The sequence below is a fragment of the Tribolium madens genome, unplaced genomic scaffold, assembly GCF_015345945.1.
Source record: "Tribolium madens isolate multiple individuals breed KSU strain unplaced genomic scaffold, Tmad_KSU_1.1 Scaffold_19;HRSCAF=116;Tcas5.2_LG9, whole genome shotgun sequence".
Lineage (NCBI taxonomy): Eukaryota > Metazoa > Arthropoda > Insecta > Coleoptera > Tenebrionidae > Tribolium > Tribolium madens.
This window is the reverse complement of record NW_025400983.1, coordinates 4,459,071-4,486,834: the sequence shown is the minus strand read 5'-3', so window position 1 is coordinate 4,486,834 and position 27,764 is coordinate 4,459,071. Positions and strand designations below refer to the sequence as shown.

General features: G+C 36.4%; 2 protein-coding genes across 4 annotated transcripts in view; one reads left to right on the top strand and one right to left on the bottom strand.

The window, feature by feature from the left end:
• Positions 1–25,240, top strand: part of LOC123015597 (origin recognition complex subunit 5) — a 40,299-nt gene extending 15,059 nt beyond the window's left edge. For all 3 annotated transcript variants that reach the window (XM_044415414.1, XM_044415416.1, XM_044415415.1), the window contains one exon: positions 23,919–25,240. In XM_044415414.1, coding sequence (XP_044271349.1) covers positions 23,929–25,218 — 1,290 coding nt within the window. In that variant the 5' untranslated portion in view covers positions 23,919–23,928 and the 3' untranslated portion in view covers positions 25,219–25,240. The remainder of the gene's footprint in view (positions 1–23,918) is intronic.
• LOC123015593 lies at positions 67–21,477 on the bottom strand. The gene is made up of 10 exons (XM_044415404.1): positions 21,279–21,477; positions 9,559–9,756; positions 8,051–8,187; positions 6,515–6,794; positions 5,291–6,209; positions 4,995–5,237; positions 4,773–4,946; positions 4,295–4,721; positions 3,739–4,142; positions 67–1,373 (listed from the first exon to the last, which is right to left on the bottom strand). Exons 1-10 carry the CDS (start codon positions 21,286–21,288, stop codon positions 1,028–1,030), a joined length of 3,138 nt encoding a protein of 1,045 aa, XP_044271339.1. The 5' UTR covers positions 21,289–21,477; the 3' UTR covers positions 67–1,027.
• Positions 25,241–27,764: the final 2,524 nt, after the last annotated feature.

Here is a 27,764-nt window from a genome sequence, read left to right as displayed (position 1 = left end):
TTTGTACTTTTTTTAAAATAGTTTATTTTTCTATATTGTAGATTTAACAGTCACAACACACTCGTCAATATAACTCTTCTCTGCTTACTTTTGTAACAAAATTGTCGTTCTAGTCATAGATTTATTGTTACTTAAATTCATCTACTTTATTGTCAGTTCACCTGACCAACTTGTGCTACCAATAGCTCCATATACGTATTCAAAAGATCTTTTTTATAATGGAAGTTATGTACAATGAAAATCGTGTTTACTAGGAATTTTTTCTATTTTTTAACAACTCTACAAGATATTGTTTTTAGTTACTATAATAAAAGTTGAAACAATGTTATCGTAACAATTGCTGAACTAAAATAAGGTTTTCTTGGTGTAAAATTTTGATATGAATTTCATAGCTTGTGCGTTTAACAAAAATGAACTTAAGTCATATTTTCGAAGAATCGAGCAGAACAATAAAACGATGTTTTCGCCACAGTTATGGCAGTGAACTTTAAGCATTTTCAGCATATTTGATATGCATTTTCGTAATTATTTTCAGCTGAAAATATTTCAGCGTTACCTCGATTACACTAAAAATTGTTTAAATCGAACTAAAGTCCAACTATTCACGTAATCGCGGTACGCTTATTATTACCTAACAAATTTGAGAAATTCGCTAAATTTTTTGATTTATCTAAGTATTTACAAAACGTGTGATCAGTCATTGTACTCGTCAGTACAGTGCCAAAAACATTTTCGTCATCACGTCCTTTCTGTTATCAAAATAAATGTGTGTTTAGTAACAAATGCGATTTAAAAAAGTTGAAAAGCTCACTCCACGATTCGCAAAAAGCTCGCTATCCTCAATCCTCTACCAGGTACGCCTATCGTAATCACAACGCTAAGAAATTCGCTTAATTTGCTTGGTCCGTTTCTAAATTACGAAATGTATAAAAGTCCGTTTGTCAATTCTGTGTTTTAGGTCAATTTCGACGTGTCACACGGTTGTGACGCGATCGACTTCGACATAACGCACAGAATTGTCGCTGTGTCAGCAAATCACTCCCTTTTCGTCGATGATGGCAGTGTCAGATGAAAGACTCTTCAAACGCGTTTGGAGTATCGAACGCGGTCTTCGACGACAAGCTTTCCACACGGCCATACACGTCGCGAAGCTCGAAATAAGAATCCCGCACGCGCCCAAAAAGAGATAAAGGGGTGGCAACTGCAAGATTATAGAGCAGTGAGTTAGAGCTTCGTCGATGCCGGAAGGACAGTCTTCGACGCCGTCGCACCAAACGGTGGCGTTGATGCAAGCGTCGAGCTCGGGGCAGCGGTATTGGCATTCGTCGGGCTTGAGCAGGAAAAGGCCCATCCCATTGGGGGGCACGTCGCGTCTAAAAATATATAATGTATACACTATCGGACAAAAGTAAAGCAACTATTAAAAAAAAATCTTTATATAGTTATCTTTATAGTTCCTTCTATTATCTGACGAAATCTAGGTATTTCTATTTGCTTTGGTATCATAAGTAAATTGTAAAAAATTTTTTTTATTGGCATCGGTTATCATTTAGGTTTTCAAGTGTTTTACTTATTGAAACATATCAAAATTATATGCGACAAAAGTAAAGCAACTTTTACAGAAAAAATTTTTACTTAACAACAAAAACGAATTTAACAATATTATGAAAGTATTAACTTAGTAATTACCATTATTTGCTATCACTTTTTGACATCGACGCGGCATGGCATATTGGTTTCCCTTTTGGCATATTTATGTCTTTAAGAAAGTTTGCGAATAAGCTAACCCGAAAATATGCTTTTATAAACTTACCTTAATCGTAGACTTTTTTTCCTATACCAAAGCAAAAAGCTTTATTTTTGTCGCCTTAATAAAGAGTGTTGTTTACATAAATTATTGCAAACTAACCATAGAATATACTCAATATAGAAAATCAAGTAACACACAATTTTCCAGTCGTCAAAATTTCAAGCCTGGCGCCGTCTCTTGTTTGTATGTTCAACTAAAATTGGCGGCAAATTTAAATACTTTATCTTTCAATTTTAATTTTCCTATTACAATTTAAACACAAATAACCAAAATTTTCAATAAAATCAGTTATATGTGTTTAATAATAATATTTTGGTTATGATCAAGACATAAAGAAGCACATACAATGGACTTAAATTGTTTATTTATGCATTTAACAAAATTGTACCACACATTATGATAGCATTCACTAAAAGTACTAAGTAAATGGATTTGATTTTTACATTTTTGACTGGTGGCTCCTGCATTCTTAAAAAATCGTGCCGTTCAAGATAGTTTCTAACAAAATATAACTGAAAGAAGATAGATTAGGACTGTAGAGTAAATGGTTATACTGCTGGGCACTACAGATTTAGATGGCAACCTGTACATTTGCTAATATATACTCCAGTCAGATTTTGTGAAAGAGCAGTAGATCTGACTTGTGGATTTCATGCCTTTTCAAGTTGATAGAATCACGCAAAACTTGAGAATATTTTGCATAGTTTCCTTTTGATATGATTGTCTCAGGTAGTATAAACCTTAATAGCAAAAGTCCTTCTTTAGCCCAAAAAACTGTTGCGAAGACTTTATCGTGTAAATTTTTTGTCTGAACTTCTTATACTTAATTTTGGAATCAAATTATTGATTATTGTCTCATTATCAATTCCCTCAAATGTTGAGCAAAAATTTCTCGGTACATACCATCGAATTACCGTACAAAGTGTTTTAGCCTATCCGGTCTGACACAATCTCTGTTTGAACTGCGGTCAAAATCACAGCGGGGGACACATTATTAGAAAGACGTTCAGTCAAAATTTATTTGCTACCTAAAAAATCATTCTTTTCTCATTCTACAAATGTGTTTTTAGAATCAATCAATGAAAATTTCTCAGAGTCTAAACCTACATTGCAAAGCCCTTGTGATATCGTCCAAGTGTGATGACATTAGCTTAAAAAGAGCTTAAAATCCCCCCTATAGTTCTAGAAACTGACCACAATTCAAAAGCGAAAATTTTCCTTTCTAATTATGTTTTTACCTGTTCAAATTTTGACCGCAGTTCAGATGTTCCCAAATTTTTGGACTCTTACCCAGTAGTTTCAGGATTCTCTTGAGGAGCATTGCTGCTGGATATCTTTTAGGAGAGTGTTACCTATTTCAAAATTTGAAAATTCTACCTTAAAAGTAGATACTAAAAAACGATACCAAACAAAATTTAAACACATAATAAAAAGAGCATACCACTAACAAAGTATGTAACAAATAATTCGAACTCGAGAAATTGTTTGAACAATACTAGTGAAAGTTGATTGAAAAGTGTTTTTTGATATTTTGCGCCAAATATCCAAAGACTGCTTTATATTCTGTATTTTTTAAGTAAAAATAAAACATACAACCAAGAGATGGCACTAATAGTTTCTGTTTACTACTGTTTGTCGTAATTTACAGAAATCTGTAAATAAAAGTAAGTGGCGCCGTCTCTTGGTTGTATGTTTTTCATTAACATATTTGCCTATGCCTGCTGATCAACCCTGAAACTAACTTATTTAACATTTGAAAATAATCTCGATTTGTTTATGACACAAGCCTACTATGAGGTTTTAAACTGATAGGTTTTAAATTAGGGGATTTGTAATTCTTATAATATTTAATTTTACCAAAAAAGTTGCTTTACTTTTGTCCGATAGTATATAAGTTAAAGAAAAAAATTTGATAGTAAATTGGTTACCTTCTGCCGAGTTCAAGCCACATGACAGAGTAAGAACCTTCTTCTTTTCCAACAAATTCGACGACGATCGATCTTGGAAGTTCTTTTCCCAGTCGATCGATTTCGATCTTGTCTAGCGCTATATTTCCGACTGAATGTCCGTCGACGTTTCCTACGCTCCACCCTTCTGAGAAAACCTCAACGAGATTGCTTCTCGACGAGGAGCTGTAGGGACATATGAGAGCTGAATAAAGGGCCGTGTGTACCTTAATCCGATTAGAGGTTCCGCATCTCACGGGAGAAACGCTTCTCGAAGCGCCATCGCCTAGTCGACTCGAATGTTTCATTATCACGCCGCTGATCTTCACGTAGAGATACTTGTTTGGCGATGGAATTATCACACGAGGACTGTTCTCGCAGTTGGTCTGAAAATGCAGGAAATGACGGAACAGATTAGATTTTCTCCATGCAAAAAGTTTGCGATTTTAATGGAATCGGGAGGTTAATTGAGAAGTTTGGTTGGTTTTTTTTTATCACCGAAAGCACTTGCAGTTAGAACAATTGGACATTTACTTACTTCCTGCGGTGATTTGTTCGGGTAGATGAAAGCTAGTTCTCCGCTCGGTCCCTTCATCCGTAAATTACTGGGGCACACGGGGGTCTGTATCAACTTCCACGTGCCTTCGAACGATAAAGTAGTGAAATCGTCGGATGCGTTCATTCCGGTCACGTCGAAACGCAATTCGACTACGTTAGACGTGGAAACGTAACTGAATGGTAACAGTTTATCCTTGTCGAGTGAGCAAAGGCAGTCGCGGGGAACACCCGGTACGTCCATCCATGGAATCTCAAAGAGGCGAACTGTAGCTGTCGTATTCCCAAAACATTCTAGACGATCCGTGTCTTTACTCAATTTCGTCTTGCAATCGCGGTTTTTGATAGTCAGACTTGTTAATGTTATTTTTATTCTTTCGTCATTCTGAGCTTCAAACCGATACACGCAACTAAAGACACAATCAATAATTGTGCAAATACGAATAAAATTATCACAATACCTTATATTTTTTGCTCCACCTCTCCCGTAAAGAAAAATATCTCTGGGTGACCGAAATTTTTGAGGGCCATCCTGATTTAAACTACTGAATCTTCTGGAACACGCTCCTGGTCCATACGGTTCCCCATCCAGATGCAGATCGACAAATTCGTACAAAGCTCGAAACTGCACGGGTCTACAAACACGATAAAAATCCTCGTTTCAATTTATTCAAAGTAATAACCTGAGTGCCGTCGAGTCTGCCAATTTCAACTCCAGAGTGAGACTGTCTCCTGATGTGAGGAAACTTTCGGCGAGGCTACAAGGTCTAGGGAACCTCGTCGAATTAGCTAACAGTGAGTGGTCGCAGCTTCGAGGCACGTGCTCCCTGCAGTATCTCGCCAATAGCGTCACGTTTTTTTTCTTGGTGCTTGAAGCGCCCGATAAACTCGTTGTGGGAATGCTTTTCGATTTATCTCTGCCACCGCTGAAACAAATCTGATTTAAACGGGAGACGAATGGCGGTTTGGAGGTTTTCACCAGAAGAGATCGTTACAGTTGGATGGTGCCCACAATTGACCATCCCACACGTTCAAATAGCTTCTGCACAATTCCTGGTCGGGTTTTTGGGGGTCACGAGGCCCAGCCGCGTGGAATTTCACGATGGAGAGCCAGACGCGGTAACGAGGCGGAGGGAGGATCATCCCGGCGTGCCTCCAGTCGGGATAACGGGAAGAAAGAGGCCGAAAAGGGATCGGAGATGGGGAGACTGACGTGTCGATGCCTTGCAGGTGATAGAGGCAGGTGGTGTTTGCTGGCAAGGAATGCAAAGGACTCTCCAAAACTCCTTTGTTAGTCCCTCTCAAAGAGAACTCGCATTGGCGTTTCGTTTTAACGTAAGTCGGGGATTGTTGATCGACGAATTTGACTTCGACTTCGAGTTGGAAGCCGTGGAGGGCTTGCGCTGGGGCCGGATAGAGGAACGTTCCATAAGGCGACGTGGAGAATTCGACGAGGAGTTCGTGGCCGCTGGAGACGGCTTCGGGGACAGCTTCGCCGCCCCCGCAGAATTTTAAAATGACGGGATCGCGGGTCGTGTAGCCGTCGTAGATGGTGACGTAGTCTTGGACGTCGTCGCAGTCGTTCCAGAGTTTGAGTTCGCGGGTGCTCGCAGTACCGTAAAGAGCTGATTGGCTTCGTATTGAGATCAATTGGCCTTTTAGTTGACGTACAATGATGAGGGCGTGTTTACCCGGAGGAATTTCGTGCTGACGCACTGCGTAATAACAGGTTAAATTACGCGGGTAAACCCCCGGAAAGTTGGGGGACTGGAGACGGCAGTGCTTCCTATCACAGTCGCTGAAAATTCGGGAACAATATGTACCCGTTATTAAATCTCCCAAGTAGTATTCGGGCTCGGGCTCAACTGAGGGCGCCGTTGTATTCACAAATGGCTGACCTATAACGAATTGCACCGTAAATCACACGAAACCATCCCGAAAAAAACGTATTGTTTCGTGCGAAAATGATTCGAAATAGATAAAGTCATCAATCTTCAGAGATATTTTGCATCAAAAACTCTTTAATAATAATAATGCGGCTCGATTTAACTTCCAAGAAAGAGATAATAGGATATAAAGTGTTGAAAGTCTGGGATTATTTCACTTCTGATTTTTACATAATCGATAAAAGTGGTCGAGGTCCGGTTGACCCGGGAACGTTATCTCTCAACGCTGAAAAGTTGCAAAAATCCATTCCACTCACCTCCCCCGTATCGGACAGTTGCCAGTTTTTTCCGGAGAAACTTGTATTCCATACGAAAATCGAAGTTATATCCGTTTTGATCTTTAGAAAGACGAAAAAGATTAACATAAATCGTAACACTTTTCGTTTCGCTGTAATAGATGGCGGGGCCCCACGACGTCCCGCACCACGATCCTCCTACTTGGGGCCTGTTGGATTCCATTATTTGTAAGGCACCGTCTGGACAACCGTCGGATGTGAAAGACACGAAACGACCCAACGTGAAACTGTCGAACGTTAACTGAAAGAGATGTTTTTTCTTTTTAAAACAACCAATTCCAGTCAATTTCAAGACAATTTCAGTATTTGCCTTTAATAAATGGAAATAGTTGTTTGGTTTTAAAATACAAAATAATGAGAAACTCATCCGTTTTACTTTTTTTGTAACGGTTGGCATGCATTTATTTTTAACTCTGGATAGTTTTTGCGAGATGTTTCTCGTACAAAGGGATCGAGTCTGTTATTCAGCTTTTGCGTTTGATTTCTTTCATTTGGTGCATGTAAAAATGTGGAAACGGTCGCAGAGATGCAAGTTGACACAAACAGTTCTCGCGTGCCTGCGGTGGACCGGTGCAGGATGCATGTAATGCGGCGCTTCCGGAGAATTTTAATCTCGGTTGCGGCAATCGCCGTTGCGCATTTAAATCGTCTGGTGTAGTCCTCAAAAATCCCCAGATAAATACGAGTCAGTCTGATGGAATTTCAACGCGAACGTCGACTTTTTATAAATGAATAATACGGATCCCACGAGATGTTCCCATTTTCGAATGAAAAGGGAGTTTGTTCACCTCGACCTGACTTTTCGAAGCTTTTAATTAATCGTCACACGTCTGAAACGGTTAATTTTTCGGATGGGATGCAAAGTTTGCTGAAGGGTGGCCATAATAGCTAAAGTTTATCCCGATTCATGCATATTAATGAATGACATTTCCGGGCGATATCAATGAGATAACGAGGGAGAATTTGAAGAAGAAGATTAGCTCGAACTATTTGCTCCAATTTGCTAACTTGAATTGAACAGTCGAGTTGATTTGCCCATAAACAAAAGGCGTTTCCAGGCTTAGAAACACTTCAAGAATGGCGTCTTACTTGACATTAAAAAACATCGGTGTTTCACGATATGCAAATTTTGGGTTTTCACCGTATGTTAAATTTGATCAGCATCTGTTCTGGTCGCACGTGTGTGAAGCTTTTGCCTTTCCGGAACGACCGGAATCGCTCTTGGCACCATCGAGTGGAAATTAATATGCACCATAGTCGCTCTCTCGAATGCAATAAGGTTCTAAACTAAATGGCGTTGTGTATACCGTGAGAGTATGTAATTAGGCAGCCTTGAATTATTAACCTGAAGCTTCCAGTACTGAATATCATTCGAAACAAGGGCGAATTAAAAGCTATCGAATTTATGAGCACTACACCGAAATGATTCGATTAAATAGCTTTACTTGATTTAATTTCGAAGAGAAACATCTGCGTCTTTTAATAAACACAGTTTACCTGGACGAGTTCTCCGAATTCGTCTCCTCCAGCCGTGAACGTCAAATGACAGATGAAAGGTATCTTATCTTCTTTTGGACGATGTAGTTCCAAATCGTACGTTTTTCCGGCTTGACCGAAATAGGTGCGATTACAACCTGAAAACAGAGTGTTTTATCGATCGCTAAGACTTTTTTTCGAGGAAATGCCCCCGAGCGCTTAAAACCTATAAATCATAAAAGAGTGTCTCTGCTCCTGACCCGAGCAATAAATTTAATGCTTCACCTATTTCCACTGTTTGAGTTCAAACATAAGATTTCTGATAATGAGAGAGCCAAGTCGAGAGAGATAGAATTGCTAAGGTCTTAGGGGATTTGTGTTTGTTATAGTTGGAACTATTTGGGTCAGGTTGTTTTATTGCGAGGTGAATTGTGTTGATCTAGGTATATTGAGAGAAGAGAAACAGTTTTGCTAATCTCGCACTGTATTGTTATTTTCAATTTGTTGATGTGGTGTTTTTAATAAAGAATTCAATAATTCAGGAGGACGAAATAAGACTGCAAACGTTATCACTCTAGGGATGTTACAGACATAAAGTTTTCAAGTGGTTTGTTGTTGGTTGGTATTACTAAAGCGTGACTTGACATTTACATGTTTTTTGATTTATCGTCATTTTTTCAATTTAATATAAATTTTATAGGGGTTGTGGCATAAAAAAAGGAGAAACACAAAATTAAAAATTCGAATTGCCATAGGCGGGAACGATTTAGAAACAGAAATTTATAATGAAAAAATTAACTGAAATTTTGTTTAATTTAATTTTTGCGGGTTGCAAGAAAAGTTGCAGGAGTGTTTTAAATAAAAAATGTTAAACACGGAGGTGTTTTAATTCATTTTTGAGTGTACATTTACCTAACTCTGCTAGAACAGAAATCGAGTCGGTGTATGTATGCATATCGAGATTAGTTAGAAAGTTAAATCCAGGAACAGACTGCGTTCAAATTGAATTTAGTAATAAAAGTCACTTTTGAATAATTGATAACGTTTTACGTGACAGATGAATTGGCAAACTAACGAAAACTTACACCCAACGAAAAGTAATCTGATTCCATTATTGGTTCTGTCATTTGTCTTACTTTGTTTGTTTCTTCTTGTTTACCTTGTAATTATTTTCCGTGAAACCGATTGGACAAAATTACATTGTTGTGTGTGAATGTCAAGGTGAGAATTTTTCAAACGAAAGTGCTATTACATTATTTCACATTTGTTCCTGTGTGAGCAATTTGATAAATTAACAACAACTCGTCTGCGTCGTTAAAAACAGCTGTATTTTCTCCCGGCGCATCCACCAAATTTACATCACGTATATTTTGACGGTTTCGAAGTCATAAATAGTGTATTTTCGAATTGATTCTAAAACGTTTTATTTTCTGGATCGCGGAGTTGAATTCCTTTTGAATATAAACGAGGCAATTTGGGTAAGTTTTTTCATTAGAGCTACACTCGCATCTAAATATCGATACACTTACGCGTGCAATATCTCGGTTCGTCAGACGAATCTCCGCAATCGTTGAGGACGTTGCAGTATTTGTTGAGGGGGATGCATCGGCCGTTGTTGCAGGCGAATTCCGATAGTTTGCAGTTTGTGGCGGGCGCGCCGGCGGCCTCGGCCAGCAGCAGGAGTAGAGAGACAGCAGTCGTTAGACTCGTCATTTGCCAGCGCAGCCCTGGAACAATACATGTGATTAATGCCATCGAAACGCTAGCGTGGTACGATGTATGAGATTAGCGACGCTTGCACGACGAACTTGTCGCTATTGTGGATTTAAGACGAGGTGTTTTGCATATCAAGCGACTAGCAGGAAGCGTGATTGATGAGACGGGATTATGTAAATACGGGTTTTTTGGACTCTGGAGCGTGAAAATGACCGGAGGAATAAGACGGAATGGACAGGTGGATCGCTGAAAGGATAGAAATTTACATTCTTCAAAAATATTTCTATTTTTTATTGTATTTTTAAAATTGAACGTGAATAAAGTATTAATGTGTAAATGGCGTTTTTATCACCTATTTAACGCAGATTATACAGAATGTTCCGTCTAAAACTCACATTAAAAGTGTTGAGTGTTCGAATAATCATATTATTTGAAAATTGGTACATAGCCATAATCCATTAAGTTCTCATAAATGAAAATATTTTCAAGATGGCGGCACTTCCGGTTATACCGGAAGTCGGTTCAAACTTTCTTAATTTAAATGGAAAGCTATATTTTTTACTGCGTTTTTGGATTAATCGGGTTATTTTAAGGGAGTTTTTATCAGCTTTCCCTATACTTAAATTTAGCCGTTTTTGAAATATTTGGAGTTTTTCAAAAAATTTTGGATCTGCACCTTCCACTTTATAAATCGGTAAGTCTGCCATTTTTTAAGATTTTGAATTCGTTTTTTTGGCGTTTGAAAGAGAAAGCTTAGATCCTTTTTCTGCTGTTTTGAAATTTTGAAAAAAAAATTTCATATCCAAAAATTTTAAGGTTACTTTCGTAATAATGCAAATACTCATGACTCAATTTTTTCAAATGAAATACCCGAATTTTTATTTTACTAAATAGAAGAGAATTTAATTGTGCATTGATCTATATTAACATTGCCTATACCTAAATTTAATAATTTTCAAGTTATTGACTTTTTGTTAAGACTACAGAAAATTTATTACTAGCCACACCCGTTTTCACATAGTTTGCTAGGGAAATAAAAAATGTCAATTTTTTTTCTAAACAAACGTCAACAGTAAATTACTATTTGACAAATAGTGCCAAAATATGTAGAATTAAAGTTATGCAAACTTAATTATTATATAGGTTCTACTATGCGATCATTATTTAAAGCTAACAAGTAAGAAAAATTTATTTTTGTTTAATGAACGACATCATAACTTTGTTACACTCTCCATAAATACAAAATAAATTAATTAATAAATGTAAGTTTCAGTAGCTTTGACTCCATATTTTGGCACTGTTTGTCAAATAATGAGTCACTGTCGACGTTTATTGAGAAACAATTTTGACATTTTTGATTTCCATAGCAAACTATACGAAAACGGAAATCTAGTAATAGATTTTCGGCAGTCTTAACAAAAAGTCAATAACTTAAAAATTATTAAATTTTTGTATAGGGAATGTTAATACAGATCGATGCAGAATTAAATTCTCTTCTATTTAATAAAATAAAAATTGGTGTATTTCATTTGGAAAAATTGAGTTATGGGTATTTGAATTATTACAAAAGTAACCTTAAAATTTTAGGGTTTGTTAATTTTTTTTCAAAATTTGAAACACTAGAAGAAAGATCTAAACCTTCTCTTTCAAACGCCAAAAAAAAATTCAAAATTTTCAAAATAGCAGAGTTACCAATTTTTAAAGTGGAAGGTGCAGATCCAAAAATTTTTGAAAAACTCTAAATATTTCAAAAACGGCTAGATATAACTATAGAGAAAGCTGATGAAAACTTCCTTAAAATAAACCGATTAATCCAAAAACGCAGTAAAAAATATAGCTTTCCATTTAAAATAAGAAAGTTGAGACCGACTTCCGGTATAACTGGAAGTGTCGCTATCTTGAAAATATTTTCATTTATGAGAACTTAATGGATTATGGCTATGTACCAATTTTCAAATAAATATGATTATTCGAACTCCCAATACTTTTAATGTGGGATTTAGACGGAACAGCCTGTATTGTCTTCAATTTCTTGAGATTCAAAAATTATTGCAGTAAAAATGGTGGATGCGCCGGGCAAAATGTATATCATCTTAATCTTTAATTTACCGAATGGTTTTTGAAAATTGTGTTGCGCATTTTGCTAGTTGGTGGAGTTGGAAGAATATAAAAAAAGTAGATTGGTGAATTAGTGAAAGAAAGCATTTTCTAAAGCACCGGCCTCGTTATTAACAACGCGGAGGAACACTTTATTCCTATCATCATTATGCTAAAAGATGCAAATTTTATTTTCGACAGTTTGAAGCATAATTGCTTATTAAAAGTTACGAGTGGTTTATTTAAAAATTACAAAAATAATTTTTTCATGAGTTGGTCTTAAGATAATCTAACACGTCGGCTGTTTCTTTTATGAATCCTCTTGCGTACAACTAGACTATAATTAGTTGGATACGGGTGAAGGAATAGCGTCGTTTCTTTTATTGTTGCTTTGACTCTGTTATAAACGTCCCAACAAGTCGAGAAATTCGTGGAGGATCGTTGAGATAAGAGTATTACGTTCTTAGTATTTATAAGTGAGTTGGGTCTGACTTTGCGACTAAATAACAAGTTTTTTTGGGGATGAAAGATGCGTGCACGCAAGCATTTTATTTTTAGAATGAGGATTGATTGCGTGTGAATTTGTAAGTCAGAGCGATTGACGATTTGTGGGTGACAGGAACGATCTGTATACTGATGGAATCTTAGAAAGCAATTTTGTTTTACCACTAGTGTAGACGTTTCTCGATCAAATCTTCCAAATAACAATCGTACCAATTCGTTTTATTTTAGACGAGAAAATTTATCGGCGTATTTATTTCTGTCGAGTTAAGTTGTTATTCAAAAGTTGTCGCCACAAAAAGAAAAGATATAATATGATTAGGAGGTCGGAGACGACTCACAAACTTTTAGATTTATTCTTCGGATTATACACAAAAGGAAAAGAATTAGCAATATGTTAATGAAAAAGTTTTTAAATTCGGGAATAAAGAAGTTGAACGTCGCTTTATGAAATTTAAAGAAAGTTTAAATTTTGATTCGACTCGAAATTGTTGTTTAAATTAATTAAAACAAAACGTAATAAATGAAGTCTAGACTCGAGGGTACATATCGCAATTTTGTATTCAGATAAGTAATTTTAATTTCATTATAAAGTTTGCGCTAGGGATAATTTTCAAAAAGCCACTCTCAAAATGGACCGTTCTTAAAATTGAAAATTAAATTTGCAGTGAAAGTAATCCGGTTTATGCTGCAGTAACTAGTCGGTTAGTTAAATTGTGTCACTAAACCTTTTGCAATTTTTATTTCGAGCATTTTGTGACAAAAACTACGTTCAAATATTTAACCTACATGCGAGCGGGAAAAATAAAAGCGAACCTTTTTAGAATTCGCTCTGACGCCGACCCTAACTTTAAAATTTTAAATAGCACTAGAGTTGCGGCACATCATCTCGAGCCTCCTTCAAGTAAAATGTGCATTTTTCTATTTGAATTTTTTTGTATAACGCTGGTGTCAGGAACAAGAAAGCCACGTGCGTGATTGAGAGAGACGAATGACACACGGGGAAATCTCCGGCGGCCATAAATTAGGACAAATTCGCTCCGGGAGTCCGGAATTTTGCAACTAATAGGTGCTTGAAGTAGTTGCACGAAAATGGCACACAAGTTGGATTTAGCCATCCCCGAAGCATTGAAGTTGTTTAATCGAATACAGCAATTTTAATAAACTCAAAAAATGTGCATTTACGACAACTTGGATCTATTGTGATATTAATTTAATAACTGGGATAGTTGAAAGTTTCATTAAATTCCATTGGGATGTAAATATTTGTGAAATCTAGGGATATTCGGGGTTGAAAGTTTGTATTAAATTATCGACGGTGGAAATTAGGTTTGGAAGGTTTTATGACCAACTGTGTCAAGTTATATTCATGTCACTTGCAAGAAATTGGGAAATATGATTCTGAATTTGAAATTGTATTTAAATTTAGAGCTAATATCTGTATAGTCTTGCAAAGAAGTGATTATGCCGTGATTTATAAGCATTTTACGTCACGATGCTTCATAACAAAATTACAGGGTACAAGGCGGATCGATAGAAAGATAAACGTCTCATTTTTCGGGTCAATATGAAGGCTAATTTTACTAAATTTCGTCCTATTTGAGTCGACGACCTGTCATTTTCTTCCTATTGAACCTTTATTCAAGCATCTTTTTCGTTTTTGCTGTAGTACTTTTCCAGTATTGATTTTTTTTAAATAGGAACGTAAAAGTATCTTGGTTAAAATAAAGTTCGTAAAAATAAAGGAAACTTTAGTGAGATATTTTGAGGAGTTTGCAAACCAAATTTTTAAAATTACTAAATTCTAAAACTTTAGGTTTACTTAGAGGTATTTTCTTTTTTAAATTTCTGGTTTAATGCATTATTATTTTATTGAAATAAATAAAAACAGATTTTTCTTCTTACGATTTCGTTTTTGATTGTCGTTATGTAAAATTTTAGGCTTCAAAGTTAGTTCAAAATTTAGTGATTTTCTTATTATTTTTAATAGTTGCGCTTTCGTTTCGGAGGAAAAGTTTTCTTGTAAACACATCGCTCTTAATTATCCGTTATCACGTCGGTTGTGGCGTCGTCTGTTAAAATTTTCATCTTGCGTCTACGCAAATTGAATTTTCGCTACCTTTCAGGTAGGTATTTATCAGTGGTAGACGTCGGAAGAGGGTCCGAATTGCGGTCTGAGTCGACCTCAAGCGTTCCGGTGATGTATCGTATTGGTGTAACGGCATAAAATTCCGGACAGAGTCGCATCTGTTTCCGGAAACCTGTTCCGTTTTGACCGTTCACTTAATGTCGTCATACCGGATCCGAAACTGTAAACGTAATGGAAAACGTCACGAATCCGGGCAATGTTAACTAACACCCGCTGCGGCTAAACCCATGTCAAACAATCTCGCGTAATTGCAGATCGCATTTCATTCGAGTGCTCGTCCGAATAATAACCGACCACGCGAACGATATTTGAATTACAGATTTGCCACCTTGAAAATATTCCGGGGGAGAGTTTGTCGTGGTCTAATTACTCCGAAGCTGGTGACGATGACGTTTAACACGACTAACTCGTATGGAAATGAAGGAATTTGCAAAAAAAACAACAAATGATTGATAAAGTTTCGAACTTGAAACGTGATTAAATTAGAAAGTTTCTTGGAGGCGGCGCATTTTTTTTAATTTTTATTACAACGTAGCACCGCTTCCGATATTAGTAGAGATATTAAAAAATATATTCTCGCCTCGTTAATTTTAACGGGTCGTACCATAAATCTCCGAGGCGTTTAAGCTAATGGAGTGATTTAAAACTTAATCGTATGGTGATCCACGTGATTTTTTTCTCGTACCTAATTTCAATGGTGAGTTACCCACGCGAAAAACGAGCAAAATTGGGTGATAGATTGGGATTATGTAAAAGGGAAGACTAATGATGCTCAATATTGGCGGATCTCGCAAAAGAATTGATTATAATAATGACATGATGTGATACTAATGAAGATGGTTTTGTAACGCACCTGGAGAGAAAATATGAATAATTACATAAAGTTGGAACACCAATAAGAAAATAGATTAATAATATAAAATTTTGACGTACGAATAATGGTGATTGTTGTGAAAGAAAAATGGAAGTGATTGATCGGCGGCGGGTGAAATAAACAACACAAAAGAGAAATAATAGGTGACATTAAATAAATGGAGAAAATATGAAGGGTTGTTGTTCTGGAAAAAATAAATTATTTTGGTGAATCAATGACAAAATCTAAGCAGCAGTAATTAGGTATGCAAATAAAATCATATTTTAGCATAAGGTTTCATTTGCAAACCAGGGAGTATAAATTATTTACTTGTTTAATGATCCAGCTTTAATAAAATTTATTTTTGTTCCAAATTTATGGATTAACACTTTTGATACATTTCATGCAAACGTTGGCATATTATTTGAAAGAGAATTTTATGAAGTTTTGATTAGCTTCTCGAATTTGAACCGAAGGCCTTTATTTTACAACCCTCTAGAGGCCGTAGAGGGAATTCCTCGCTTTTCATACCTGTTTTATACAAATCGATGAAAAATATGAGAATAAGCGAAATATTTTTCCGACAGACAATATTATAGCGTTTGTTGTAAATTGATATTTGGTTCGACTTTGTTATTACACTTTGTATTTTTTATTTCCCATTGAAGTCGTTTTTTTTCACTTTGTGTAGTGTTTTGTTACGCTTTAATTATAGTCTAAACATTTCCTCTTCCATCATTTCAAGTTTGTTTCTCTTTTCGTTTATCAGTTTTTCTCGGCAATGAGTACTAATTAATTCCTCCTTTGGGAGGTAATCCGACTTTTGCACCCTCGTCCACAAGTAATTTGCATACGTAACATGTCGGAAAAGTCGTCATTTTCGCTTGGCGTGCGTCGATAAGCCGCATTATCCCGCACGAGGACATCGTAATTTTCCCGAAAGTCCAAGTTTTGCTTGTTCAGAACTTGAGCTTAATTAAGCGAGTGTCAATCAAGCCCTCGTTACATTTCATCGGATGGGATCGAACAAGTGACTAGTCTCACATGTTCATTTTTCCGAACTTATTCGATTAATTCGAATTTGGTGGTGTTGAACGGTGGAATTATTAATGCCTCTGTCTGTGCTAGTTGCGAATTGTATAAACGTCAATCAAGCGCTGGTTTAATAATAGCGCCGCCACCGCTCGAAATATAAACTCGCTGAACTTAATAAATAGGAGTTGGGGAAAAAGCGAAAAAGAGGAATCGACGGAAAAAGAGGTATCGATCACCGGTGGCCGTAAACAGAGACGCGATGTCTCGCAATTCGAATAATTTCTTGATTTGAGAGTTAAGCGTACCTTTTTTTCCCATGGATAATTTCCCATTTTTGCGGACAAAAGCAACGACGTTTCCGAGACATTAAAGTGAAAAGTGGGATGAAATGTGCGCTTGAAAAATCAAAGATTTATGGAAGAGACGAGCTTTACGTAACGGACATTGATAGATGTTTGGTCCTGGTTTATCCCTATCTTAGTTGTTTTATTAATTTTATTGTCGGAGCTTTGTGAAGCAAGTCGCATACTATGAGAGAAATTTATGCCGGAGATGGAACGAAATTAATTAAAGGGGGGCTTCGATCGAATTAAAAACTTTATTGTCCCGACTTCTTGGATAATTTACTGTACCGAATCGAGCAATTGGGTACACGGTGCGTTTAATGAGTTAACTAGTTCGTTAGCTGGGGTAATAAGAGGCCGTCATGTGGCTCGATCAATTCTTTCAAAGCTAAATTTAAAACGACAATGGAGAGAATGGACTGCTTTTTTCGCGGGATTTAAGACCACCGACTTACTTTCCTGTATTTCTTTACTATCCCAGAACCGATAAATTTTTCTCAGCGAGTAATGCTTTAACTGACTCGTAAACAACGCCATGTTTATTGTTGAATTGTGAGAATGCTACTCTCGTACATTTATTAGTGTTATTTTATCCTCTTTCGGAATATTTTCAAGTTAAAATAGAAAAAAGAGAAGTGGTGGAGGCGCCGGGTCTTGACATATCGTTAAAGTATTAGTTACACGTAAGAGCGATAAAAGCCAAACTGATCGGTTTACTCGTATTTGCAAACTCGACATAAAGAAATTTCTCGAACATTACTTGAAATATCGTCACAAAGTCACGGAGTTATCGCTTATGGATCAAATCGTAAAAGAAAAAATATTTATTCAGGGCTAAATGATAATCGAAGGTTTGCGTTTTAAATATTGATTGCGAGTTTTTCTCGAAAAGAGGCGTCGCGATGTCTCGAGGTTCCCACACTTTTATATCAAATTATTTTCGCTTGTAATTAGTGGATAACAATTTGCAGAGAGGGATGAAAGGATTTTAACGTTCATTACGCCCATACCGGAAAATTAAATTTTTCGTGTAGGAAGTAATTACACAAGAAGTCGAGTTTGTAAATTTCAGTCGGAAGCTTTTTTATTCCAATCTCTTGCTTTGTTTTACGCGACAGTGATATTCCCACGGTGCGGTATCAATCCCTGATTCAGGTGTCGAGATTCTCACTTCGTTACTTTTTTCGTGTGTGAAGGGTGAATATGGAATCGGGGCTTTCTCTCTTTGTCATTGTGGAGGTAATTGAAGCTGTAATTATCTGATGGGTGAAATAATCAGCCTATTATGACGACAACAACCTGGTGCTTTATCGATTACGTCACTCCTTGTTTGCCTCATTCGGGGGCGGATTGTCGTTTAAATTTGGTTTGGAAGGGAGGTGCCGAGAAGTGAACGTTGATCAAGGTTGGAAGGAGTCGTTTATTTTTTTAAAGGGAATTATTCGGGTTCTAGAAGCTGTCTAGGAGCTTTATTAACGCTGATAATTTTAATTGATTGGGTTTAACGGAGTTTTAGTCGGAGATGAAAGGGTGGTTCTAAATGGGAAATTTCGCAATTTGCCCACTCCATTCCCAGCTCAAAAAGCGTCACCTACACAGTGTGCCATCTAACATTTCACCATATTTGACCTCTGAACTTTGACTAATTGTTTTACTATCAATGAATTTCAGAGTTAGTCACTGGAACAGAATTTTTGTGAGTGAGCTTTTGGTGTTAAAGGGAGATTGTTCTGCAATATAGAGCAGCTAAATGTGGTGAAAATTTTTGCATCAGTCGTCTTTGGCCGTAATTACGAACTTTGTTTTCCTTTGCTAAACACACTGCTCCTGTTATGACAAAAGTCGTTTCATCAAGTTGTGCAGGTGGGAAAGTACCATTTGTTTGTCGAATGAGGGCAAAGTAATTTCAGTTGGTGCCCTAGAGCCCTTTTAGAATTGTTCCGGTTGAGAAATTCCGGAGTAAAACTATGAAATCGAAGTGCAGTCATCAAGATCTTTCGTTTCCGATAAGCTGCTTCGGAAGGGTCCCGACTAGCAATCCTCTTTCTTCCGTCCATCGTCCAGGAGTTGGCTGTTATCCAGTCTCTCGATTTTTTCAATCGTTTGTAACCTTGAGCACTGGCTCGATGCCAAATCCGGTGGTCATCTTGTTGCACACAATCGAGCTTTATCTAGTCGTCGTGGAAACAACCCCAGGAACGTGCCGCTGGGGACGTTCTAATTAAGCATCCATTAGCCGTAATCACCGCGTGCATGATTTATTTAGTAATTGCGGTGGTCGACTGAAAATCGCGTCGACCTCGGATCGGGATCGAAAGTGGAGGCCTCGAGGGCCTTTTCGACGTGGTTTTTAATCGTGGACTGGCACGGGAGCAACGAACATTTTTATTACAGAGTCAGATCTCGGCTAACAAAAGTGTCGTAACAAATGAGGATACTCTGAAAGCGCTCGAGAAAATGTTACGTCTCGTGTTATTTGTTCTTCAACGTAATAAATTCCGTCGTGAAGATGATGAACAGTGCCGGGAGGAAGTATGAGCACGGATGCGGAATTGTTGAATTTTTAAATCAACACACGAAACCGCAAAAGATGTGTTGAATTTTTTAAAACGTTCTTACGCGTAATATTCATAGATAGAAATTTTAACGCATACCGTGTGATTCAATAAAAAATATATGAACGATGCTCGGCCCGACTCGAGAATTCCGACAAGTTTTTTTTGCACCGTTTCGCGTTTAAAATGAATGGTGATATGCCACTCATGTTCACCATTCTACAGCTGAATTTACATGTAAACGGCCATATTTTTATTGCTTAGTGCACATTTTTCGACATGTTGCAGATTACAAGTGTAGTGAAATAGAAAATTCACAAAAAATCAAATTTCATGTTTCATAAGTGTTAAATTTAACAAAATGCGGATCAGTTAAAATTTGAAAAAAAAATCTGCTTGTTAAGGTGCTTGGTAAACTAGAGGGTATTTTAAAATCTCTTTTAAATAAAGATTTAAATGGACGTAATAAGATGAGACATTAATATCATTAGAAGATTAAATGGCAAAAGCAATTCAGACGCTCTTTTTTGTAATGTCAGATGTTACGGAAATTAATTTTATTTGTCCTTTTATTTTTATAAGAACTTAAAATGTTGTTAAAAGGGGTAATTAAAAAAAGTCAAAGGGTAAAATGTTATAATTAGTGCGGTTATAAAGGGAAATAAAAGAGCAAATTTTGCCTCAGGATTGGTTGTTATGTACCAACTTTTAGAAAAATCGGATTTTCTTTTCTATTTAACAATAATATTACTTTTTACATCTGAGATTTTTACATTTCAACTTGTAAGTAAAATAATCAATGAACTTACTGTATACCTACCATGTATGCCAACTTGTTACATAAAATTTCGTGACTAGTTAATTAGTTAGTAATTAAAAAAATGTTAAAACATGAAAACATGCCATTCGAGATGCTTGAAGTATTATTTATTTTTTTGAAAAAAACCAACGTAAGACGTTTTTGTTCGATTTCTTTCTTTAATTGTTTAACATCTAAACCAATATTATTGAGAGTTTGGGAGTAATAGTAGAAATTTTTTGTGGACGTCTAACAACCATTTTTCAATATTTTTTAAAATAAAACAGAAGTTTTTCCATCCCAATTTCAGAAAGGCAACTGGCCAATTACCTTCCTATCTCTCTCATAGAACCGGAAAAACATGCTGCTAGATTTAATGGCGAAACTGGGATATTAAGAGAAATTGTTAGTTTTGAATTTTTTCTTGCTATATCGTAGGAAAAATGATAAGTATTACACTGGAGAAAAGGGTCTTTTCCTCCCTCTCGGGCAGATACAATTTCCTCCCTATTATTTGCACATACTTTAGGCTACGTGAATGTGTCACAAAATTAGTGTTTCAAAGCGATTAATAAATTGTTTTGGTATTAATTTTATTTCAATATATTTCAATTATTCTTATTTCATAACGTGATTATTTTTAAATTAATTAAACGCAAATGAAATATAAAGTTGGGATTCAAAATTGGAAGAATTCCAACTTTTGTTCACTGCAACAATAAAACCGAAATTTTTTGCTGAAAACTTATCTATTTTTCAGACTAAACTCCAACTGTGTAATAAAATTACCAATTTGGAAAGATTTAATGATATGTTATAAATGGTTCAGTTACTTTGTAAATTTAAAGGTAATTCTAATAAAAAACTAAACTAATTAAGTTCACATTATGAGTAATTTTTCCTGAAAATTTTCAAATTCCGTCGTCTTAATGTCTCAACCCACTTATCCTAATACATTTAGTCCCTTATTGCCCCACCGCGGGTGCCTATCAATGGATTTCTGACAAGCCGATTTTTTATGTGTCCATAAAACAGCCTCCCCCAAACCTATAACTCTTTATAACGTCAAAGAAGGGCCAGTTTCTCTTCAGCGTCGTTTATATATCTCGTCCTTAATCCAGTCGAGATCACATTAAATATTTGTCGTCGACGGCGGTAAGCAAAGCAAAGAATGAAAGAAGGAAGAAAAAAATCGCTCACCCCTTTCCATCGTCACTCAATCGCGCCGTAATGTCATTTCTTTATTTATCTTTGAACAAGAAATCACATCGCGTCGCGGCGGCGGCGTCAGCGTCGCGGTCCGTCTTCCAAACGTCCTTTTTTTGGTCGGTGTGGCGTGGCAGTGGTGCTTTTACGAACACAAGTCGCGGCGGCAGATGATCGTCTTCGCGAGCACGAATCTCGACTGCAGGAGGCTCGAGGTCACAACCGCTTCCACCAGGAGTCTGCAAGCGGGTCGCAAATCGATGAGGGCGGACTACGCAAGCTCCACTGTCACTGGCGCCCCGCACACACCATTTTTTAGACACTATCGCCCCGCAATCGGACATTAGACGCACTTACCCCGATCATAATTACCCAAAGTAGAAGTTTTGACGAAATGAACGCGACGAGAATGGCGGTTTGGACAAGGGAGCTTTTGGGTGTAAATCAAGAGATAATCGTAGAAAGTCGATGGGAACTAGATGGTATTCCGGGCACGCTTCCCATCGTCCGGAATTGATGGCGACGTGAGCTTTTGTTGGGCGGGCGAAAGGCTACGATACACTTTTTCCTCGGTCGGATTAGTAATTTGATGCGGATATTGCATTCGTGTGTTTGGTATCGATTCTTTGGAGAAATTTTACGGAATGGGATTGTTTTGCCGAACGGATCCTGACATGGATTTAATAAATCATTTTTTAGATTAATTGAAGGGAAAAATGGTCAAGGCCTGTGGAGCATTGGAACTGAGAGATGTCAAAAGAGTAAAAAGTAAAAATACTCTTAATAATATCAACAAAGTCAAGATGTTTTTCATTTCGTGGCCACATAATTAAAGCCTTGTTTATTCAGGGTGTTCCGTTTTTATTGTTACAAATTTAAACAAGTGATAGAATATTCAATTTTAAGACATAAGTTTCCTATGAACATGTATCAAAAAATGTTACGTAAGCGAGCTACTCCCCCCGAAAGAGATGCGTTTTTTAATGGGGTTTTCCACTATTGCAGAATAGATAAAATAATAAAAGTTGGTACTGCTGATAACACCTGAATGAATTCAAAGATCAGTTGTCAAAATTTTTAATCACGGGTGTCTTAAACGGTGTAACAAATTTAATTTTTAATTTGTATCCTTTTTATGGTCTGTAAGACAAATTGTAAACTAATTTTACTTAAAAACGGTAAGTTGAATCGAAAAAACGCAAGAGACCTCTTTTTTTTGTAAAAAACTATGAAATTTAGAATTTTGTGGCTGAAAGAGCTACGAACCAACAGCCAAAATAAAGTTTGTTTTTTTTTTAAATGGAAATGCCAAACAGTCTTAACGTTGGCACCACTAGTAAATTCATCCATGGTAATTTTAATAAAGGAAGTTGGCAGTTACGGTTTTTTGAATTAATTTGAAAACAATGTCATTAAACGTCAACACAAAAAATCGTCTAAGAAAGAGACGAAACACCAAAAAAGGAACAAATTCAGTAGCGCTAACAGTTTTTAGACATTTAGACACGAATAGTTCGCAAGCAGAAAGTTAGAAAAAGGGCCCGTTAAAATGTAGACGCAATTTGTAATGCAGGTTTGCTAAACATTCCCAATTTTTAGCAAGAAATTGACAAGAACACAAATAAACATGAATGGGAAAGAAGCTCGGAAAGAATGCAATTAAATTAGTGTCTTGTGCATCGTTTTTGAGGAACGAGTTGTAAAAATCACAATTTTGAAACTAAAGCTGAAGAAGAATTTATAAAATGCATCAACTTTGAGCTCATTTTAATAAATTATAGAAAATTTATTGCCAATCATCATAATACCTACTTGTATCTTTTGCTAAATAACTTTTTTCTGTATATACATCCTTTTTCTACAAAGTTTTTGTAGCGAGAACCTCATTTTTGTCCACAACATTGTACTTACTTGCAGTGTGTTTCTATCAAAATTATTAGGACTGAATTCTGTCTTTAGACCTTAGGTAATGATGTCTGTCATCAGGTATTCAATTATAGCGCTTTCAAAGAGCAAACAGGCACACAAGCATAAAAGTCAAAATTTTGACAACATCTCAATTTGAACACATAACCATAATTTTTTAACAAAATTTCTAGGGACAAAAACAAAGAGCAAACAAAATTTGTGGCTATGGAGACAAGCTGCTACCAATTTTTTCACCAAAATTTTGACTTGGTAATTTCCATTTAAATAAAAAACAGACTTTAGTTAGGGTACTTTTACCCTAAACCCCTCCAGTTTAGTACGCCCCTGAGTAAAAATTTCGACATTTTATTTTTAAATTCGTTTGGGTGTATAAAGGTTATCAGTTGTACCAAATTTTGAAATTTTATCTACAATAGTTGCTGAAATATTGGAAGAAATCCATTAAAGGATGCACCGCTTTCGGGGGATGTAGCTCCGTTATTTAATATTTTTCGAAACATGTTTATAGGAAACTTTTATTTTAAAATTGAACATCCTATTACCTGCTTAAATTTGTAACAATAAAAACGGAACCCCCTGTAGAGTTTTAAAATATTCCACGATTTGTCGTGAAAAGGGTTCAAAATTTAATAATTGTCTAGTAGATTAGTTTGATTTTGGTCTAGGAATATGACATTTGTGCAGGAGGATTTGTTTTGGTTGCAGGTAAAGTGCGATGATGTCCACATTATCTCGACTGGAGTCGACTTTGCCCTGTCGCTCTCCTCAAATAGGCCAACTTTATAATCTCTTCGGCCACAAAGAGGAGCCCTTTCCGGAGAGCGTTTACATTACTGGAGGTCCGAGCGTCGGCAAATCTGTTGTTGTTCGTCGAGTTTTGGAGGAAGTTGGTGTTAAGCATGCAGTTATCAATATGATCGAATGTTACACCGCTAAAATATTATACGAGACGATTTTGAATAAGCTTTGTGGTTTGGTGGATACAAAATGCGAGAATATGATGGATTTCATTGATCATTTGCAGCGGAATCGGTCCGAAATACACCGATCTGTGCTAATTATCGACAAAGCCGACAAGCTCCGGACTATGGATTTCAACATATTTCCGGGATTTCTCAAACTCAAAGAGCTCACCGGAGGGATTCACATAAGCGTCATTTTCCTCTCACAAATCATCCTTCAGAAGTTCTATTCCAAAACTAACATCGTCGAGCCGATTCAAATCACCTTTCCCCAATACAACAAGGATGAATTATTGGAGATTCTCACGTTGGATATCGATTATGCCCGATCGCTGATTATCAATAATACGAAAGATGGAGGGTTTGAATTTGACGTCGACTTTTATCGGAATTACTTGAATGTTTTTCTTTCGGTTTTTTATCGAAACTGTAGAGACTTGACGGAACTTCGTTATATCGCGAGAAGTAACTTTCTCAACTACTGTCAACCGATCATCAATAAAGAAAACACCATCAACGATTCGTTGGCTTTGTGGAGAAAAGTCGCTCCCACTCTCAAACAAGCCCTACAAAATCTCTATCTAAGAGTTTCAACAGTTTCTCTACCACAAAACCTCGAACTGCCTTTCTATGCCAAATATCTACTAATTGCTGCTTATCTAGCAAGCTATAATCCTGCAAAAGACGATAAGAGACTCTTTATGAAATATCACGGAAAGAAAACCAAGTCTTTGAGAGATGTTAAGAAGAAAAATAAAGTGAGCGAACAGCTGAATACTGTTCTAGGGCCCAAACCTTTCAGTTTTGACAGATTGTTGGCGATTTTTTATTCCATAGTTGAAGACAAAGTCGGTTTTAATAATAATCTACTAGTTCAAGTGTCAAGTCTTGTGGAACTACAACTGTTATCGAGCTTATCCGATAGTTCAAGCCTGGATGGAGCCAAATACAAATGCAATGTCAATTTTGATTTTATCCAAACAGTTTGCAAGATGGTGGGTTTCAATATTCGCAAATATTTGAGTGATTTTAGTCACATGTGAATGAACAAATATATTTTCCTTTAATAAAGATTGGTTCATTTTCTTTATACCTGTTCTTCGAAAGTTAAATCACTTAGCCCTATGATGCGTCTTGTTTTACGATTGGTCCGATTTTTACTATTGGTTATCGAGGCGAACGTTTATAGCTGGAAGTTACGAGGTAGGTAAGGAGTGTGGGTGTCTCGAGAGGATTGTCTTCTTTTTGCCAAAGGGGAAATCAGAGCTCGGCTCGGTAAACGCAGTAAAAGCATCGTCAATGGACATTCACCGAGTGTCTTAAAAAATCACGAAAGGGATGTAATAAGCTGCTAATGCGGGGTTACGACCACTCGTATATCAAATTTGATGGTATTGACTGAGGAATTATGTCATTAGGCCGCGACCTCGATGCAACGATCGATGCGTTTCATTGTGTGTTAGGGCACAGCGGGTCCAAACATTCGGGATAAAAGGGAGTGGGATTTTGATGAGGGCAATATGGGGAAGTCAGAGTTTGATGAACGATATTTTAACTGTTTATTGTCCGTGCAGAGGGGAATTTACAATTAGTGGATGTTTTATTTGGCACGGGTCGGTTGTTGATTGGAAAGTCATTATTAATTATCAGCAAGAAGGTGAATTTTTGGTGAACGTGATGATTAAATTTTTATTGTTTTTGTCAAAACAGCAACGGGTGATTTTGACCAGAATGGAAATGTTTCGAATAACAAAAACACGCTTCAAATTTTACCAAAAAAATTTTTCAACTTTCCAACCACATGAAAAAAATCTACAAAATCTCCAGATGTACGCAAAAATACATAAAACGTTCGAGAAAAAAATAAAGTTTGTATCTTTTTTGTTAAGTCATTATTGAAAGTTGTACGGAGGCATGGCTTGCTTCATAACTTGATACACATAGTGGGAATTGCGAAGACAAGAGTGTTGAAGTAAGTTACTGTTGGGTTTTGTAACATGTTTGAACTTCATTCAGGATTTCTCAGTGTATTAGGGCAAAAGGTGCAAAAAGATTACTTTAGTTTGCGAATATCATGCAATATAATAGAGCTATTGTTCGGGTTGGTTGGTCATTGGTCATTTAGACATTACAATTCAACGTTTCGTCTCTATAATACTTGAAAACTTAACTTTGTTTATTCTCGTGCAAAACAAACGCATACAATTGCAATTTTAAAAACCCCTCGAACAATAAAACTTCTTCGAGTCGATCCTTTTATTTTGTTTTCTCAAGACAAACTTTTAGTGCTGAAGTTGCAGTGAAATAACTTGTTATATATAAAAGACCGCTTGTGAGAGAGCGAGAATGATAGGGTAGTGTCAAAAATGTGATTTTAAAAGCGTCTCGCTATCATCACCAGTGTTGTATCTATCGATCGGTGAGGGCGGCTTTTACTTTTGTTAATTTACCATCACTATATGGCTAGCATGAGCATAATTGCTTTATAAGCGGGAGCAGCTATTTCCGTGTCGTTGTTAATTTAATCAGCGAAAAGTTCACGATGACAACGGATTAGTTACTCTAATTAAAAATAAACGAAGGGTTGATCGTTTAGTAATTTACAAAAGGATTACGTTCATCGATGATCACAGAAGCCGTAGAATTATTTTAGTGACGGAAACCACTCAAAAAAAACTCATTTTTCAAATGGTACATAAAAGATCCATTTATTTGGACAGTAAATTCGTTGCGGTCTGTACAATAAACTTCTCTTGTCGACTTAAAAACACCCTTAATCTCGACACGAAATCAACAAAAGTAAATTATGTAGTTTTACATAAAGTTCACGACTAATGCACGGGAAGTTGCACGGATCTGATAAATTTTAATTCGTCTAGAGAAACTTAAAAAAAACTTAACGACTCGTGTAAAATTTAATCGCCGATAAATTAGACTCTGAATTAATCACAAGTGCACAATTGGTTTATCAACGGCTGCTTTGCGATTTCTTATATTGCATGTAAACATGAGGTAATTTTGCAAACTTTGGGCTAGAATATGAAAAAAAAAGGTTGTACCCATTTTTTTTAATTGAGTTATAATTAATAAATAAACTGTTTTGCATCTTTGAGAAAAAAATTAAAATACAAATGTATATGGTTTTAGTCAGTCTGATCTCAAAATGCAAATATCTTTTTTGATACTTTTTTTTCCTTTACTTACTTAATTATGTTTTTTTATAGAAAGTTTTACACCTGGCGAGTCCTAGTTGCTGTCCTAAATCTGTTCGCAATCCCCTGCCATATTTAACTGAGGCTTAAGCAAACACAATAAAATGCGATTATTCAAATTTCAAACCCAAAAGCATCTATTGTGTCCGTTGCAATTTCGCCAAACTTTACCAAAAAAGAAAATCAATGTTTGGAATCAAACAATAAAAAATTCAGTCCGTCTCCGGCCGATACTACCCCATCATTGCAATAAATTTCTCAAGAGTGTAACGCTACTGCACCTATATTCTGAATCAAATATGGAAACTAGTGAATAAAGGCCATCTGGAGAAGATCCAGGCACATTCGCGTCGAAATGTCAATAACAGACCCCGGAG